Here is a 19,215-nt window from a genome sequence, read left to right as displayed (position 1 = left end):
CTTAATGAATGGCTTTCATCTTCCTTTAATGTGTCTGTTTGCCAGGATTTTCAATTTTAGGGTCTTATTTAAAGCACACTCTAAAAAATGTTGGGTCGAAAAGTGATGAACCCAGCTGTTGGGTTGAATCACCCCCCCTCCCCAAAATGACAATTGAGGAAAAAATAATGTGTTCCAACCTGGCCAGCATGGTTAAATAACAACCTGATGTGTTGGGTTTGACCCTTTTTGAAAATAACCCAGCATTTTTGTGAGTGTAAGTCATTTACATTTGCATCTGATGAGCAGTTGCATATATCAGTAACTATGGCGTATTTGGTCAATTTTACTATACATAAAAATTGGTATTTGGAGGACGATTTTGAGTCAAATAACTTGAAGTTTTCAGTATTTTTGAATAGAAAAATCACATGCTGCGTTATTAAATTAGCTGTAATAAAATGACGGGTCACATGCAATAGCTTGGCCCCTGGTGGAAAGCCTGAAATGTTTAGCAGAGCTGATGTTTAATTAACGGGTTGCTGGAGTGGCATCCTGGAGAATAGCACGACATAGACAATCGTAACAGCTAATTGGTCACTGTTGCTACAGTATATATGTCCAAACTGCACTTCCTTAGACCTCAATATTGAGTCATAGGCTTATTAAACCCGACCTTCACAGTACAAATGCCAAACCACATTGTCAAATACCAATGAATAACTTCTGTCAACACTAAGTAGCCTTTGGCACATCAGTAAAATTACTGACATCCAATTGGCAATTTTTCTCTGTTCAGCCCTTGTGCAGACACGAAGGTAAATGGCTGCTAATACTTTATTGACACTGATGCGTCCGTGTGTCACAATCTCTGTCTGTTCTTTCCTTGGTTTGTTTGTTTCCCGCTGTCTTCAAAAAAGCTCCATTTCCTATCATCATCCATCCTCCCTTACTTGTCTCAGGACTCGTGTCATCTTTACTTGTCAGCCACCATCATCTTTTAAGCTTGCCTGTTTTCTACAGTGGTTGTTCGTTCTCATTCATGTACAGTATAGTCATATTTGGTGTGTCTTCATCCCTGTCTGCCTGTTTACTTCTTTGTATTCTTGTAATTAAAGTTTTGATCATGTCTCCAATCTTCTCCCTCCACACGCAAAGCTGACACAGTGATAGAAGCCAGCATGAATCGTGCACATCAAAGCTCAGCTTGCTAGAAACAAATCTATAAAATTTGAAGTGACATTCTATTTTAATTGACACAAAATTGCTAAATTCTTCATTATGATTTTCAGCACTGTAGTATAAGATCCAAGTGTATAAAAACACTAAAAATGCCGATAGCTTTTTCATTTTTTATTTTCCTTTTAATTACAAATTGTATTTTCTACATACAGTAGTAAGTTTAAGTAAGAACTTACATAAAATATATATTTTTCCAAATGTCCTGGTAATTGGTATGTCCACATTTGCGTTTATGACAGCGCTCCACTTTTAGCACAAAGTGAACACTTTTAGCAACACTAACAGTAGGAATCTGGTCTCTCATCCAAGCAGATCCGTCATGCATGCCCAATCCAATTTTGAGCCTATCGGATTTTGCATGCAATCTTGAAATCAAAGAAACGTCCGGTAATCTGTTACTTGCCTTTTTATCTGTTTAATATAAACATATATGATTAATTCTTCTCACATTTCAGAATTCGTCTGGTGTTGCATGTAATTGTAGGCGGCATGTGCTGCAAATGCAACTGCGCATTCCCAAACGTCATCAGCATCTTAGCGCGCGGGATCCTTGCTGCTGCATTTTGCTATCTGAAGAATTAAAACGTCGTCAGAAACGCATTTCCAAACCCCAGTATGGTAATGTGCAGTTAACCCTCGGTGTATAGAAAATATATGGTTTAAAATGTGACAGTCTCGACGTTATATATATAAGTAGATGTCTTGGTACAACGCCAAGGTTGTTACATGCTCACATATGAGGTAAAATTTTAAACAAAAATGCGTTTCTCTAATAATTTAATATAAACGGGTTTTTTTTATCATTATCGAGCATTAAAATAGATCAGGTGACTGCTTATGTTACTTTTATTGTTTATATACGTTAGGATTTAAATTACATTAATTATAGCAAAACGCAGTTGTTGTGCAAATGCATTAATTGCACAATTAAACAAGTAATTAAACAGAACGTAAACAAACCAAAAATGCCATTTCAGATGTAAATATGGAGCAAATATGTCATTATTCTGATTGAATTATTTAATATAGGCTACAGTAAGTATTTGATATGAAAGTTAGTCAACACCTTTATTTTGGAGTTTTTTATATGAAGTAAGGGGGGCTCAGATTGCTAGAAATGAGAGTGCCATGGAAAAGACTGAAAGCTCTATAATATATTTTTTTAATGTTTGTGTACGCACACATTTCTTTGAACTGTGAACATTGTGCCCCCTTAAATTGATGCATGACGCCCCTGCTTCCTAGTAGTGGCCAGGCTCAACCCTGCTTAGCTTTAGTTGGAGCTTATAAAGCAATATGATGCATTGCCAACATATTTCACTGGTGACCTCAACTTAATTTCCCTCACTAAATTTTTGTCAGTATTACTGAATGATAAAACTCTTTATTTCCAGGTTAAACCCAAATCCCTGATTATTTATGTGGACCCCACTGTACTTTTTAATAGTTGTCACTGTACCATATTTTTAATACTGCCAGCTATAGCATTTATACCCAGGCAGCAGACACTCCGGATCCGCAACAGAACTGCCGACTTTGGCACGGATCTGGTGGATCGTTTTCTGTCTGTGTAATATCTGATCCTAATTACCAGAACTTTCTGTTTATAGATGGTGCAATGTTGTATTTGTCTGAAACATCACTGCACCATTATTTTTTTACACTGTTTTCTCAGAAGTTCATGCATTGAATAGCTGACCTTTATAAAAGAGTGGGCCATTATGTTGTTACATTTACTTTTGTGTGTCTAACAGGAGAGTGTGGATCTTGGTGAGATCATGTTCTCGCTCTGCTATCTGCCTACGGCAGGCAGACTAACACTCACGGTCATCAAGTGCAGGAACCTCAAGGCCATGGACATCACAGGATACTCAGGTACATTTCTGTCATTTAACATTGTGCCGCCTCGTAGCATTTAAATACAAAGCCGAGCGTTGAAGTATCATTCAAAAGGGTCAGTTTATTTTTTAACAAGGTCGAAAGTGCATTTTGTAATTTTTTAACACAATCCCATGGCAATTCGTACTGTAGGTAATTTACAAGTTGGCTAATTCGTAGTATTTCATATTAATCCATAACGTTGGGGTTAGGGGTGGGGATTTATTATTGCTATTTTCAAATACACTGAAAAAAATGATTTATTCAATTTACTCAATTTTTTAATGTAAGTAGGTGCAATCAATTTATCAAAACTTTTGTTTAAATGTAGCTTAAATAAATTGATTTCAACCACTTACCTTTAAAAAATTAAGTAAATTGAATGAATATTTTTTTCTCAGTGTAATTGTATGTTTTTGTACAATTTGCTTTAATGAATTAGCCAACTTACATACACATTCCTTTAAAATTAGGCTGAATTCTCTCAATGTGCAAAGCTGCTTTTGCAAAGATGCTGATTTGCAGAGATGGGATAGTTAAACACTTTATTGGACTTGCAAAGAGTGTTTTATAGGCAGAGGTGTACAAAACAAATGTTTAGTTAAAAGAAAAAAATAAAGAAAATGGTCATGATAAATACTCGTACCAAAATGTTTACAAATGTTAACTAATTATACATTTTGTTGCATTTGTTTAAGACGTCAATAAGAGATATATTTTTTACTGCTTCTGGAAAACCGCTTTGCTTTCTCATACTGTTATACTGTATGTTAAGTCCAATCTTTTGCATGTTTTTTATTACAGATTTTTCTGTATGGGTTTAATTTAAACTTCTCAGTTTCCAAGGTATCCAGAAAGTAAAAAAACAGCATTTCAATCGTGAGACAGGAGACAATTTTAAGCTCCAATAGCAAAATATCTCCCACTGTCATGGTTATTCCTTAATGATATTTCACGCACCATCCATTTTTTACTTTTATGCGCCCAGTAAACGTTTTTCATTTGTAGTGAAATTGAATTCGCACGCGCTGGATAATATCTATTATGAATTGCCTCAAGCAAATTTGATGTCAGAACAAGTACTTCTCATCTGATTTATTCTGCCTGAGCTGGATGTGGTTCATGGCTTAGTAATGCTAAGCATAACAGATCAGACAAATCTTGCAATGATGGGGAACGATGGAAATCAGTATGTTAGAATCAACTTTAAAGGCATTTCATTAAAACACTGAATCTCAACGCCCTTCTATTCACACTGATTATTAACTTGGATCAATTAAAATAACCAGCATTCAATTCAGAAAATAAATTATAGCATAATTTTTAAGCTTTTGTTAGGGGATTCATTAATTCACATTTATTATTAGTGAATGCTAAAATAAGAAAGAGTTTAAGAAAATGTATAATTAATTTAATATAACTTTATAATAAATTGAAATGTATTGATACAAGTGTTTTGTCTAAACAGATCCCTATGTCAAAGTTTCCCTCATTTGTGACGGAAGACGTCTGAAAAAGAAGAAGACTACCACAAAGAAAAATACTTTGAACCCCACATATAATGAGGCCATTATCTTTGACATCCCTCCTGAGAGTATGGACCAAGTCAGCTTATACATCTCTGTCATGGACTATGATCTGTATGTAACACAGTCAGCTTTCTCTGATTTCATTTAAATGTGTTAGTGTTGATTCTTAAAAAAATCTTTTGCTAATACTATAGCTTAAAATGCACAAAAGGTTATTTTTGGAGGTATTTTCTTGAAAAAGAATGTCTGCTTCTATGTTCCTCAGAAGAAAATAATATGGGTTTGAGATGACATGAGAGTATTTTTGGGAGAATTGTTCCTTAAAGTAGAGATTCGAAAAAGGTCAGGTGTCTGAACATTCACTGTTCACCTCTCAACAGGTGGTTGGCTGGTAGGAAACCCTGCGTGTATTATATTCAGCAGTCTGAAGCAGTCTAAATCCATTTTTGTCAATCTGTTTATAAAGGTGAAGAACAAACAGCTTTAGATGAAAGACTCGAAGCTACACAATTCTCCTTTGTGGGTTCATATAGAGTACTCATCTAAAGATCAGTGCCACTAACAAACAGTAAATGTATATTGATATGTTTTCCCTGTGGCACTTTAAAAACCTCCCTTTGAATTACAAACATGCACATAGAGTTTGGAGAAGTGTGTCACACAATCAAGCACAAACAAACCGAGACGAGCTGATTAGGTCACGTAGTCCTTATCATCAAAGCTCATTATCGAAAGAAATACAGCAGTGTACAAATGAGCAGATAAACACATTATATTTATTTCTGGAAAAAAGTGCACGAATGGATGATTGTAATGAGATATTTAAGTCCTGGGTTTATGTTTTATATATGGGATTAGTGGTAATATAGCGTTCTGTTTATAAATCTTCAGATAGTTTCTATTTACCTTGGGTAACATTATTTATTTTCACTGTCTAGAGTGGGCCATAACGAAATAATTGGTGTGTGCCGTTTGGGGAGTGGTGCTGAAGGTTTGGGTAGGGACCACTGGAACGAGATGCTGGCATACCCCCGTAAACCCATTGCACACTGGCACCCCCTTCTGGAGCACAAGAAGTCTGAAAAAGAGGTATGTCACCCACACAAATTCAGTTCAAAATCCTGAGCAAAAATATTGGCGAGGATAAGATGTAATAAACTTACTGAATCAGGTTTCTTTTCAAATGCAAACTGCATAGAATCCATTTAAGACCGGATGGGATGCCAATCTCTTTGGAAATATTAAACACCCTCAAGCCGCTTCTTTAGACTTGTAATGTGATAAATAATGCATGAGTAGAATATTTCAGTGTTGATTTGAATTTACACACTGAAATATTATCTGGTTTGGTGAAAAGTTAAAAGTTACTGAACTATATGTAGTGTGGCAGTTTTATTTCCTCGGTGCTCTATACTCTACTGTATGCTCTCATTGATTGTTTTTTCATGTGTCTTCTCTTACAGTGGAAAACTAGGACGGCCAGTTTTGACAGTCAGGGGTCTTGTCCCTCCCCCAAACCTCCTGCCAGCCCTTGATCAGAGCCAGATGTAAACCCACAGCCTCGGCATCTTCACTCTCTTGCCGATGTCTGTCTGTCTGTCCGAGGAAAAGAAAGAGAGAGAAATATACTCCTGTTATCCACTTTTCCCCACGGGTTGCATCTGGATGCTTCCTGATAACCCTGATCTAAGATCAGACCCTGTCATCTTTGCCCATTGTTCCTCGTGTTCAGAATGTTCCAGGCAGTCCACAAGATCTTCAGTCGGCTCCTGGGGGTGTTGTGCAAACTACTTCTATATCTACCGTAGAATACTCTACAAAGCCAACGTTGTGTTCCTAGAATAGTTTGGTATCGTCAGCAGAAATGTTTCTTCCCCAGATTGAAATGTGACTGTGGTGTCCTGTATTCAGTCTGTGTGCAGTAGAACTTTCCACACAACACTGCAGATCTTTGCGGATGCGGCTGCTCAGATCTTAGATTTTGAAAGCAGGACCAATCGACTTGGGAGACTGAGGTTTTGAGAATGTGGGCAGAATGATGAAGGTAAATTAGAGGTTGAAAGAGAAAAATATTGTCTTATGTGGGAAAGCAAATGAAGAGATTTGAGGAGCTCAGATGCAAAAGGCGCTAAATGCCAACTCCATCAACAATGAGATTGACCGAATGCTCTCGCCACTTGTTCATCAAATACCTTCGCTTCAAATCCACTTAATCACGGCCATGGGCCATTCAGAAATTCGGCTTTGTTGGCAGAATCCGCTAAATGAAAAAGTGCACGAAAGATGAATTGGATGAACGAAAGCAACAAGCAAAACGACCATGGGTCACATTTAAATTTGGGTCCCTTGTGAGTACTTGGACCTAAATACAACCCGTATGTGGCAGTGACATGGATCACAGCCCCCTAATGTGTGGTTCAGTTTATTCATTTTTACATTCATCATTTGTAATGATTCTAGTTGCATATGTAGTGATTTTGCAATTGTTTACTATGTCTTGCCCAAAGAAGTGAATTTTTTTTAGAAGAGGAGGTTTTTGCCAAAAAAGCTTGCATGCACTTTGCAGCAAAAGACAAATTTCCAATGAAATGAATAAGGCATTTCAATAACTGACTTATAGCATTTTCATTGCCACTACTGTGAGAAAAACATAAGAGCCTGATAAAAAAAAGGTTCAGTTACAAAAAAACATGCAGATGCACTTAAAGGGTTTTGCATCTGAACTCCTCATTTGTTATCTGCTAAGCTATGAACATTTTATCTTTAAAATCCTTGTATGAATATAAACTGCGTGAAGGTATGAAGAATATAAAAAAATAGCAGTTTATTGATGTTGTATAAATGTTATATGTGAAAAAGAGACTACATTTTCTCAGAGCACAAGAATCACGAGAAAACAGAGATGGTTTACATGTAAAAACACACAAAAACACTTCATATGTAGCTGAGGAAATCTATTTGATTACATGAATATTCATGTGTATACCAGGAGTACAAAACTGGGCATTTGATGTAAGAGTTAAAACATCTGTCTTGGTTAATGAGTTTTTCGGTTTGCTTTTTAAGGAGGTGAAGCAGAAAAGTAGCATTGCATTTAATAGATTCAATTACTCTTTGAACCCTCCCAACGTTCCATTTTAAACGTCTTATGTTAACATCTCATTCAGTTGACATCTTTTATTGTGAGTTTAATTGGACTGTCAAAATGTTCCATATTTTGCTGGAAAATGTCTAGGGTAAGGATTATATGCCTGCATTTCCCCCCCGCACTATATGACAAGAGCAGGGTTGATATTGCATCAAAAAATTATGAGCTATTTAAAAGTATTCTTCTAGTAGGTTTTATATGGTTTGTTTTATTGGACACCAATCAATCATATTTTGTTTATGACAAATGATGTGAGGAAATACATACAAGTGCAAGTACATACAGTCTATATCCAGAACAGCTGTAACGTAGAAAATATTGTGAGTTAACAAAAATCCTTAAAGGGGCCATGGCATGAAAATCTGACTTTTTCCATGCAAGTGCTATGATTGGGAGCCCCAGTGTTAATTGCACAATTGAGTTTTAATTGCAACAAACCACCATCATTGTGATAAGTGTTTGAATTTCATCAGCTCATTTGCATTTTAAAGGACACACCCAAAACGGCACATTTTTGCTCACACCAACAAAGTGTCAATTTTAACATGCTATAATAAATTATTTATATAGTATTTTGAGCTAAAACTTCACATATGTGCTCTGGGGACACCAAAGATTTATTTGACATCTTAAAAAAGTCTTGTGCCATGGCCCCTTTAATATATAAATGATCATTTCCAAAATGAACACGATGCAATCTTGTTCAGGAATAAAATTTATATCATTTAGAGCTGGACAATGCAGGTAAAATAATCATTAATGCTACTTTTTGAGCAAAATTCAACAATTAAGTTGCTTTTATAACCATATTTTATTTATTTTTCTGATTTGGAAATAATCTTTGTCTGATTTACTGCCTACTGTCATTTTGTTTTACATTGCTATTTACAACATCAAGGAAATATAAATTGAATGGACTTGTTACTCTTTAAAGGGACAGTCCACTTTTTTTGAAAATATGCTAATTTTCCAGCTTCCCTGGAGTTGAACATTTGACTCTTGCCGTTTTGCATTCAGATGATCTCCGAGTCTGGTGCTGCCACTTTTGGCATGGCTTGGCGTGGTCCATTGAATCTGATTGGACCATTAGCATCGCGCTAAAGGTGACCAGGGAGTTTCGATATTTTTCCTATTTGGAACTTGACTCTTCTGTAGTTACATCGTGTACTTAGATACTAAAATTAAAAGTTGCTTTTTTCTAGGCAGATATGGCTTACGATATGGGTTATGGCAGCAAAGTCTTTGATTATTACGCCAGAATAAGAGTATATAGCAATATCTGCCTAGAAAATCGTAACTCTTAATTTTTCGTCGGTCTAAGTACACGATGTAACTACAGAAGAGTCAAGTTTCAAATAGAAAAAACATCGAAACTCCTTGGCCACCTTTGAGCGCGATGCCAATGGTCCAATCAGACTCAATGGACCATGCCAAGCCACGCCAAAAGTGGCAGCTCCAGACCCGGAAATCAGCTGAATGGATTCCAAAACAGTAAAAATCAAATGTTTAATTCCAGGGGAGCTGGAAAATTAGCATATTTTCATAAAAAGTGGAGTGTCCCTTTAAACCTACAATAAAACTCTATATACAAACTGCATTAGACAGAGCTTCCCGCTATATCTTGATACCATGTTTCAAATCAAAGCGTAAAGAATTGCAAACAGACAAACAGTTTAACTGCACAACTGTCACAAAGTCACAAGACATGAGTCCCGATAAAGTGAATCTTCTATGCAGGAAGTTTATTGTTAACTGAGGCAGCAGTCCTGCTGCTTGGGTATACAGCTCAAGATTTCAGAACAATGACTTTTCACTCATATCCAGCTGAGGTGTTGAAATATCTTGAAACATATATGGCACTCGGGGCTAGTTTTAGACAATGTCCTCCATCTCACAGGATAATTGTTAAGTTTTAAATATTTCTATATAGTAAAATAGATTTAATATTTTAACAGAATCTTTGAAAATACCAGTTAACTTGTTGAGGAAATGGTTGTGACAACGTACAACTTTTTTGGTCTTACCTGTTTATACAATATTAATATGTTGTAATACTCAAATAATATAGAGTGTGTTTCTGTAAGTGAATAATATACAATAAGGTTTAGAAATATAAACTGGTTATTTACCTCATCGCTAAATCTTGTGTGCTGTGTTTTAACAACCTGTTTCTTCTCCCTTGTGAATCGAACAACTTTCTAATTTTGTATTGATCATTTGTACTTGCAATATAAATTGTAATGTTTAAAGAGGTTCTTGTATTTCAAAAATGCCAAAATAAAACATTGGTTCAGTCATTTCAAGGATCGATTTGCTTTTGTGAATTCCCATTCCCAACAATCACTGAGTCAACAATCAGAAAACTGCATATTGTCTCATATATACATTTTTTGTTATAAAATGTGCAACTGTAGCAAAACCTCTGTGTACCAATAAAGTTGAAGAAAACAACTTTTTTATAGCCAGAGTTTTAAAGCCCTTTATGGGCTCCAAAAGCACACTTTCTATTCTTCGGGAGGTGGCATTATTGCCCACAGCTTCTTCTTCAGCGCTAACTTATAAATTATTTGGTACCCATCATCCCAGGCATAAAGCTGTCGCTCCTCAGGATTGTATTTTAGGCTGGAATGAGTGCCGTAACGCCTGGGGAAATAAACCAGAGGGGCTTCGCCGCTGCTTACCATATCATTCACATCAAATACACACTGCACACGTGAGCGACTCGGTGGCTTGGTGTTATAAACCACATAGACTGTGCCGCAGACAATAAAAGCCGCTTCGGCGTTGCTTCTCGGGCATGCCGTGTCCCACATCTGCTCTATGTCCAGAGAGTTGGAGTCCATCTTAGCTAGATTTATGGTATCCCCAGAAGGATACAGGGCCCACAGCCCATCCTCATCTGCTATTAGGTCCACCAGAGTCTCTGGATTAAGGTTGTACACCGGGCTGTTATCTTCAATGGGAAAAACTGCGCTGTCTGCAACCGTACCATTTTTAAGGTCATATTTAATAACTCGAAGCTCTGAGCTCTCGCTGATATAGTAGAGAAAGCCATCGAATACTGCATGCCCAGTCCCGTTCCAGGCAGACGGCAGGGTGATTTGCCTGCTTTTAGACATTTCTGATGATGCTGAGAGCTCTCGCACTGAGTTGAATTCATATAGGGTGTTATCAGACGTGCTGTTGAAGACATAGACTTTTGCTGACCTGGCATCTTTGGTCCACACACCTTTGGGACTCCCGAGCCTTTTAAGAATCTTCATCGCTCGAATACTGGATACAAGGTTAACGCACACTGTCAATCAAACAAATTTCAAATTACTTACAAGATGAACATTAACTCTTTCCCCGCCATTGATGAGTTATCTCGTCAATTAAAGGTGCAGTGTGTACATTTTAGCGGCATCTAGTGGTGAGGTTCCGAATTGCAACATACGGATCAGTCCGCTGCTCACCTCTTGCTTTTGAAACACATAAGAGAAGCTACGGCAGCCGCCACCGGACAAACATGTCATCATTGGAGACAACTTAGTAAAAAGGTTTGTCCATTAAAGGCTTCTGTAGAAACATGGCTGCACAAAATGGCGGCTTCCATGTAAGGGGACCCTCTGTGTATGTAGATTAAACGTCTCATTCTAAGGCAATAAACACATAACGATTCATTATGAAAGGTCTTAATGCACCCCTGATAATTTAGTTTTGTATATTATTTTGCATTTCTGTCAAGAGATCCTTTTACACACTGCACCTTTAAGAGAAAACATTTGCATAAAAACATGTTCCTGATGAGGCACACTAGATGGCGCACTTACACAATTTATAAAAAAATTGAAGCCAATTTTTTAAATAATTTTAAACTCTGTGTATGTTTTAATAATTGTTCTGAATCTGATCTCTAACAAAATTCCTTCACAAAAATGCAATTATTTCAGCTTTTTGATAATTTCATTATTTTTTAAGAAAAATACCCTTATTTAAGAGTTTATAAGCAGAGAGAAAAAAAATAGGTATGATGAATCCGTTTTTTCCGCATTTTGTTTATTGTTTGTTTGAAAGCAGGGGGTCTGTTATTTTATTTGATATATTTTTATGTTTATATATTTATAGAATAATTTTTTCCTGAAATGCATTTTGTGAAACCTTTGTAAAAATTACAAAAATGCTGACGGGCAACTTTTCAAAAGAAGGCTGGCAGCGAAAAAGTTAATAAAGTTCATAGCAATATTAAACAGATCTGCTTTATTTTTTATAGATTTTTTTTAAGATAACCCTTAGAAATGATCAATTAAAAACAAGTCAAAAAATGTAAGGGTTACTGACAGGGTTTTCCTGGGTACCAAGGTCTTGGTACTACAGGTATAAGGACAGTCATTCAGCCTGTACTACACAAACACACCACCAGCAATTTTCCTTTTTTCCAGTATCACGATTTTCCATGAGTAAACTCCAAACACATTCAGTGTTCCCAACCCACCAGATACTAAATTTAGCCCACGAAAGTAAGTTTGTGATTTAAGTTGAGATTCATCTTCATCAACCACCCAATTCCCTCTACTCACCAGAAACCTCAAAAAACTCGTCCTTGTTCCTCTCTTTGACAACCACGTCCTGTTCTACCATTTTGTCTGCTGCTTTAACACAAGGCTTTGGAGGATTCTTGGTTTCGATGTAGTCCATCTCTCGTTCCACTCGGTCCACCCGTGCTCCTGCTCCCTCCATGTCCAATCGCACTTTATTGTACTCCTTGGCCAGCTTCTCTAACAGATCTGTGGATTGCTGCCTAAATTCACTCAGGTCTGCATTGTAGCGGTTGTTTTGTTCATGCCACAGGGCAATACGTTCCTGAAAGTATAACAAACTGACTCATTAGACTAAATTTATGCCCAAGGATAAAGACATTGCAGTGGTAAATAGAGCATTCTGTGCTTATAAAAAGGGTTTGGCGCATATGCTGAGGAGCTTGGAGAGAATGTTTGATGGCCTCTTTACTCAAAGAGATTAGAAAGCTCATTCATCATTTGAAAATAGTGTTAACATAAAGATTTAGAAATCTACCTGTGATTCAATAAGGAAGGAGTCTCAATGATTTATAACATGTTATATAAGATTTTATTTTATTATGTAAGGGACTATTTACAGTCACCCAAAAAAGGCAAGTTGTAAGTTTTCTCCCATAAATCTTTTAATGTATTTTCAATTTATCTAAGTATAATTACATACCATCTCTTAATCTGGGGACTCCTAAGCCTTTTGTCATCTGTCAAAGGCTTAAAGGGATAGTTCACCCAAAAATGAAACTTCGATCACACTGTAGCTTAATAAAGTAAGTGTTTGTTCTGCCTTAATATTTTGAGTTAATTAAACTTAAAGGAAAACACCACTGTTTTTTTAAATTTTACTATGTTCTTACCTCAACTTTAATTAATACATACATATCTTTTTTCAATGCGTGCACTTTTAATCTTTGTACAGCGCCTCGTGAATGTGTTAGCATTTAGTGTAGCCCCATTCATTCCTATGGCTCCAAACAGGGATGAATTTAGAAGCCACCAAACACTTCCATGTTTTCCCTATTTAAAGTTACACGAGTAAGTATAGTGGCACAAAATAAAACTTTTGTTTGGAGCCATAGGAATGAATGGGGCTAGGCTAAATGCTAACACATTCATGAAGCGCTGTACAAAGATTAAAAGTGCACGCATTGAAAAAGATAGGTAATGCATAATTCAAGTTGAGGTAAGAACATAGTAAAATATTGAAAAATATTGTCCATTACTGTACAATATTAGTTAACTCAAAAAGGTGATGTAAAATTACATTACAAACACTTTTTTAAGTTGAACCAACATTAATGTTTTACAGTACATCATTTACACACTCTTGTTCTTTTAAACTTGCATTTTTAATTCGGTTGAACTCAAAAGAAAATATTTTGAAAAATGACTGTAAGCTCACAGTTGACTTCCATAGTATTTCCTTTTCCTACTATGGAGGTCAATGGGTAGCGTCAGCTGTGTGTTTACAATCATTTATCAAAATATCTTTGTGTTCTAAAGAAGAAAGAAACTATGCTTTTACACTCATCAGAAAAATAATGCTTAGGTCGTCAGATGCTGGTTTTACACACACACACACACACACACACACACACACACACACACACACACACACACACACACACACACACACACACACACACACACACACACACACACACACACACACACACACACACACACACACATAATCTCATGGAAAGTCGTGTTATAGTCACGAAAAAGTGATTAATTTATTCATGTCCATGGCCATGCCATCTTGTTCGACTTTTTTAGTCCTTAAAATTATTTTTTTTATTTTTTTGCACATTTCCTGTATTTTCTGTTTGTATCTTAATTAAATTGAATATATATATAATTTCCATCCATATTCATTGACACTATTTAAAGCTTTTGTTTATTAACCTCCTCAAGCAGACTTGTCTTTCCATAATATGGAGATTGACTAAATAAATTTCATTAATTTAATGAGGTGTCTCCTAAATCATGACAATAATTGTTTACTCAATCCTCTTATTATCTACAAAATGCTGAGCTTACTCTGCTTGCGGCAGTGTACAAAAAAGACAAAGATTAAAAATCTAATCTTCAAAGTTGATTAATGAATTAAACACATCAGCGGCTACGAAAAATGCATTACACACACTTTCAAACTGTTTATCTAAGCCATACCATTGATGTTTGGTTTAAGAAAACACGGTATGGTCATTGCTGTGTTGTGGTTGATATGTCTGAGGGGTTTTGCTTTACAGTAAGTGAGTAACTGTAGTGTAGTTGTGTCTCTGTAAACCTACACTTTAAAGAAAATATGCGTTTAGAGACACTACCAACAACTGTCATATAGTTTAATGAAAGTAATGAATTCTAATAATTGTTCGGTTAGCATTGTTATAAAGCACCGTACCTTCTGTGTTTCCAAATAAATTCATCAAATTTAAAAGTTTCTGCTAAAACTCTGCCTTAAATGTTCCTGAAAATAAGTCAAGCACTGACAGGATTGCTGACAACAAAGCTAAACAATGGCTAGACAAACCATATTTTTCTTACCTCCATAGCAATCATCCTGTTTTCCAGGTAGTTCATCAGGCCCTGGTAGTGGTACTGGCCTCTGAAACACGGAGTCAAAATGGTGAAGAGAATGAAGAAGATGATTGCTTTCATGGTAGCTTTGGACAAGAAACACTTTTAGGTACTCCACAAAATCAAAGTACATTCAGAACTCTGAGAGGCTGAGGTGAAGCAGCTGGATCTGGAGAGTTCATGTGTGTGCTCACAATGAGAAGGGACCAGTAACAGGGACTTCCAGGGTTTCAAATTCGCTGGCTTTCTCATTTGGCTGGAATGTTTTCACTAACACTGAGGGAGGAGTCATGTGTCCCTGGACTCTCTCTTTCCTTAAGACAGAATAAAATACTGTAACTGAAATATGAAGTCTCTGAAGTACAGTAAAATGTTGTGCTGTAAGTAAAATACCTGTTTTTTTCTGATTTTTCCTTGATGTTGTTCTTTCATCCCTTTTACAAATCTGGATTCATAGCCAACAGTCTGAAATAATATCCTACATTAATATCTGCAGGTTAACTGTCTCATACATGCAACTTTACATATATATGCTAGTGTAGTTACATAGTTATAAGTACATACTTGTCTTGAGTTATGCAAACAATTTCATTTAAATTGTGATATTAAAACCACATACGCACCTGAAATTCACATCATCCTCCTCATGCATAAATCACTACATGTGCATCTACAGCAGGAAATCTAAAGTGAAATGCACACTTTTAAATCTAAACTGAATTCTGCATAATAAAACACATTTATATTTATTATTTATTGTTTATATGTTCTACATTACATTTGTTTTCTATATGACTGAAGAGCCAGACTTCTTGCCAGATTTATCAAGGATCCACAAAGCCTAATGTAATGCTGTACCGCCGGGTTGCCTTAAAAAACTAACGTTGGACTGACCTCCAGATGTAACATTGGGTTGACGTCAAAATCTGAACCCAACGTCAGCCTGATGTCCAGGTGTAACGTCAAGTTGGCATAAAATGTAGTATCGGGTCCAGATGTAATATTGGGTTGACGTCAAAAACCAACATCATACCGACGTCAGGCTGTAATGTCAGGTTAACATCAAAACCCAACGTCGGCCTGACGTACAGATGTAACGTCGGCCTAATGTACAAATGTAATGTCATGTTGACGTCAAAAAACAACGTTGGCCTGACGTCCAGATGTAACATTGGGTTGATGCCAAAAAACAACATTGGCCTGAAGTCCAGTTGTAATATCGGTTTGACGTCAAAAACCAACGTCATTCTGACTACAAGCTGTAATGTAAGGTTAACATCAAAACCCAACGTTGGCCTGACGTACAGATGTAACGTCGGCCTGATGTCAAAACCCAATGTTTTTCAAGATGTAACGTTGGGTTGACCTCACAAACGAACGTGAGACTGACGTCCAGATGTAACAGCAGGTTGATGTCAAAAGCCAACGTCATACTGACATCAAGCGGTAATGTCGAGTTGACTTCAAAATCCACCGTTGGCCTGACATCAAGCTGTACCGTCAGATTGACGTCAAAAACCAATATAATACTAACATTAAGCTGTAACGCTGGGTTGACCTCAAAACCCAATATCAACTTGACATCAAGTTATAACGTCTGTGGACCTCAAAAAACAACATCAGACTGACGTCAAGCTGTAATGTCAGGTTAACATCAAAACCCAACATCGGCCTGACATCCAGATGTAACGCCGACCTGATATCAGAACCCAATGTCGGCCTGACGTCAAGGTATAGCATCGGGTTAACATCAAAAGCCAACATTGGCCTGATGTCCAGATGTAACGTTGATGTAAGATGTAACCCTTTCAGTTGGAAATGAAAATCGGGCTGACATCAAGCTTCAAAATAAGTTTTGTTTACTTATAAAAATAACTGCTTAGGAGTGATTCACATTTCTTGAGTGCGTCTTTTGCATGTTCAAGTTCGTTATTTCAAATGTAGGCTCATTATGGCACTCGTTTTTTCCAGGCGCGTCCACACTGCATCGAGTTAAAAACATTTCAATTTTTTAGAATGCCACAAGCGCACCGCAGGTCATGTGACAAGAACATGACAACTGAAAACAAGAAAAAAAAGACAACTGAAAGGAATGAAAATAAAAACCACTTACACTCAAAACACCCATTCAGCCATAAACTCTTTTCTAAGATGTTTTTTTCTGATGTTTTATAGTGCCGACTCAATCATTTCTTTATTTTTTTCATTCTAAAATCATTTATTTATTACTTTGTTTGTATACTGCACATTGACTCCTCCTTTGCCTTAACTGCCCATAAAAATTATATTTTCTACTGTAAGTCTTTTTTGTTTTAATAAAGTTATACATAGTTATAATTGCCTTTAAAACTAATTACTGTTTTTTCTCATTTGTAAATCTGGTTTGATATAAATAGGTTTTAAAATAATAGGATCTGCTATTTCAAACTCTTTTTGGGTTTTTCACTCTTCGGCCAACCAAAACGCAACTAGATCTCAGCCATATATTTTTATTTTTCCAAACTGAAGCTATAGGACTCAACCAAAAAGGTGCATTTTGCGTTTGGTTAGCTAGACTCACGTCACAACTCAGCCGAATGCTGTTTCACAGGAAAAGAGCCAGAATTAAGCCCAGTGTACGCCAGATTCGGCCCAGAACCTGTTGCTCTCTGGAAAGGCAATATTATCAACCTGGCAAATATGGAAGCGCTGTTGGTATATCGCAGCAACGGGCCAAAGCAATCAATGCAGCATTTATGTCTGTCTATCTATAGATAGGAGTCAGGACATCATTTTTTATATCCTAAATTAAAGGCACTTTTTGCTAGGTCAAACATTTTGCGTCTCGACAGGAGATCCCAACTCTGAGCAAAGAACTTATATTGACAAGAAGTGAAAGTAAATAGAACGTCCCATTGCAACAACAGCGCCCAGCAGCAGCCCTACGAATCCGCCATTTTGGAATGAGAGCGACTCGGGAGTCAACTAGAAGTAATGGCAATATCAAATTTAAACTGAATGATGATAACACAGAATAACATACAATCAGACCAGTGATCATTAATTCATTTTTACAGCTTATTTTCAGATATTTAAGCAAGTCTTCTACTTTTAAATAGGCTATATATACATACTGACATAAAATCATCCACACATATTTTGCCCCATATACATACACATATACACACATATACATCAGAATTGCTCGAAATGGATTAAGTACAAAAAAAGTGTAAAAAACACACACACACACGCACGCACGCACGCACGCACACACACACACACACACACACACACACACACACACACACAGCCACTGTCCAAAAGTGGCAATTATAGGATAACAGACAGAGCAATGCATCATGTTCTATAAGATTATCATGTTTGAAGCGGGATTCAGGGGATTAATATGTACAAAATATATTTCATACCTAGTAGAGTTGGTAACTAATAATAATAGTAAATGTGTAAAATAGCATAAATTAGAATTACATAATAAAGCAAGAAAAAAACTACCTTAAATGTGCATCTATTTAATGATTGGATTCCACAACTGACAACAACAACACATACATACAAGACAATACAGCGTTTCGTGTAGGTGTAGCAAGTGAACAAAATTTTAATTTAAAAAACTTACTTTTGCGCTTCTGATTTGGCTGTGAGATCCGCTGAAAATGAATTGGCTGTGAGAATTTTCATTCCAAAATGGCGGCCGCGCTACTGAAGCGCCATCTAGTGGCTGTTGCCAAAAACGAATCAGAGTTTCCCCTCTTGTGCTTCTATAATCTTTGCTCTGAGGGAGTAAACTAGCTGTGAGAAATCACTTCACTACAGCTGCTTTTGACAGGTAATGTGATGTCATACCTATAGGTAAGTTTAAGCTTCTTACTTAACACTAGATGATCTGATGCCCTGCTCCTTAATGCTCTCTTGTCTTCACTTGCAGAACCATTTAAGTCTAAATATGCTCGCAGTATACGCACACAGCTCATAAAACAAAGCCAAAGATTCAAATAAACCAATGTCCATGTTTTCTGCTATTCTTGTGTCACTTGTACCGCTGGAGTTGTTATGGCAACACTGCTAGCAGCTTGAACTCTTGATGTTGAAATGCTGGCATATTTTAGGGCACTTACCCGAGTAATTTGGAGAAATTTTAAGAAAAGGCTAAACTGAATCTCAATAACAAATGTAGCCTACTTTAGCCGCAGAAGTTTCCTTCTAGCTGCATGCTTTCTGTTTTATCATGTATGTCCACTAGATGGAAGTGTAAGCAAGCTGCAAAAAGCTTATGGCTTACCTGACTTCAATTCATTGGTTT

General features: G+C 36.6%; 2 protein-coding genes across 3 annotated transcripts in view; one reads left to right on the top strand and one right to left on the bottom strand.

The window, feature by feature from the left end:
* syt6a (synaptotagmin VIa) overlaps positions 1 to 8,821 on the top strand; it is a 57,640-nt gene extending 48,819 nt beyond the window's left edge. Inside the window, exons 4-7 of the mRNA XM_055188838.2 lie at positions 2,976 to 3,096; positions 4,568 to 4,739; positions 5,567 to 5,717; positions 6,092 to 8,821. Of these exons, the coding sequence (XP_055044813.2) occupies positions 2,976 to 3,096; positions 4,568 to 4,739; positions 5,567 to 5,717; positions 6,092 to 6,163 (516 nt within the window). The 3' untranslated portion in view covers positions 6,164 to 8,821. The remainder of the gene's footprint in view (positions 1 to 2,975; positions 3,097 to 4,567; positions 4,740 to 5,566; positions 5,718 to 6,091) is intronic.
* A 665-nt stretch (positions 8,822 to 9,486) lies between these two features.
* olfml3a (olfactomedin-like 3a) lies at positions 9,487 to 18,549 on the bottom strand. Of its 2 annotated transcripts, none has more exons than XM_073875274.1 (5): positions 18,532 to 18,549; positions 15,306 to 15,377; positions 14,880 to 15,226; positions 12,336 to 12,618; positions 9,487 to 11,071 (listed from the first exon to the last, which is right to left on the bottom strand). In XM_073875274.1, the coding sequence occupies exons 3-5, from the start codon at positions 14,991 to 14,993 to the stop codon at positions 10,281 to 10,283; spliced, it is 1,188 nt and encodes a 395-aa protein (XP_073731375.1). In that variant the 5' UTR covers positions 14,994 to 15,226; positions 15,306 to 15,377; positions 18,532 to 18,549; the 3' UTR covers positions 9,487 to 10,280. The 2 variants fall into 2 exon arrangements, with proteins under 2 accessions (XP_073731375.1, XP_055044821.2); XM_055188846.2 differs by lacking the exon at positions 18,532 to 18,549 and adding an exon at positions 15,536 to 16,098.
* Between the last annotated feature and the right edge of the window lie 666 nt (positions 18,550 to 19,215).

Source organism: Misgurnus anguillicaudatus, chromosome 13 (genome assembly GCF_027580225.2).
Source record: "Misgurnus anguillicaudatus chromosome 13, ASM2758022v2, whole genome shotgun sequence".
NCBI lineage: Eukaryota > Metazoa > Chordata > Actinopteri > Cypriniformes > Cobitidae > Misgurnus > Misgurnus anguillicaudatus.
This window is presented reverse-complemented; position numbering and strand designations above follow the sequence as displayed.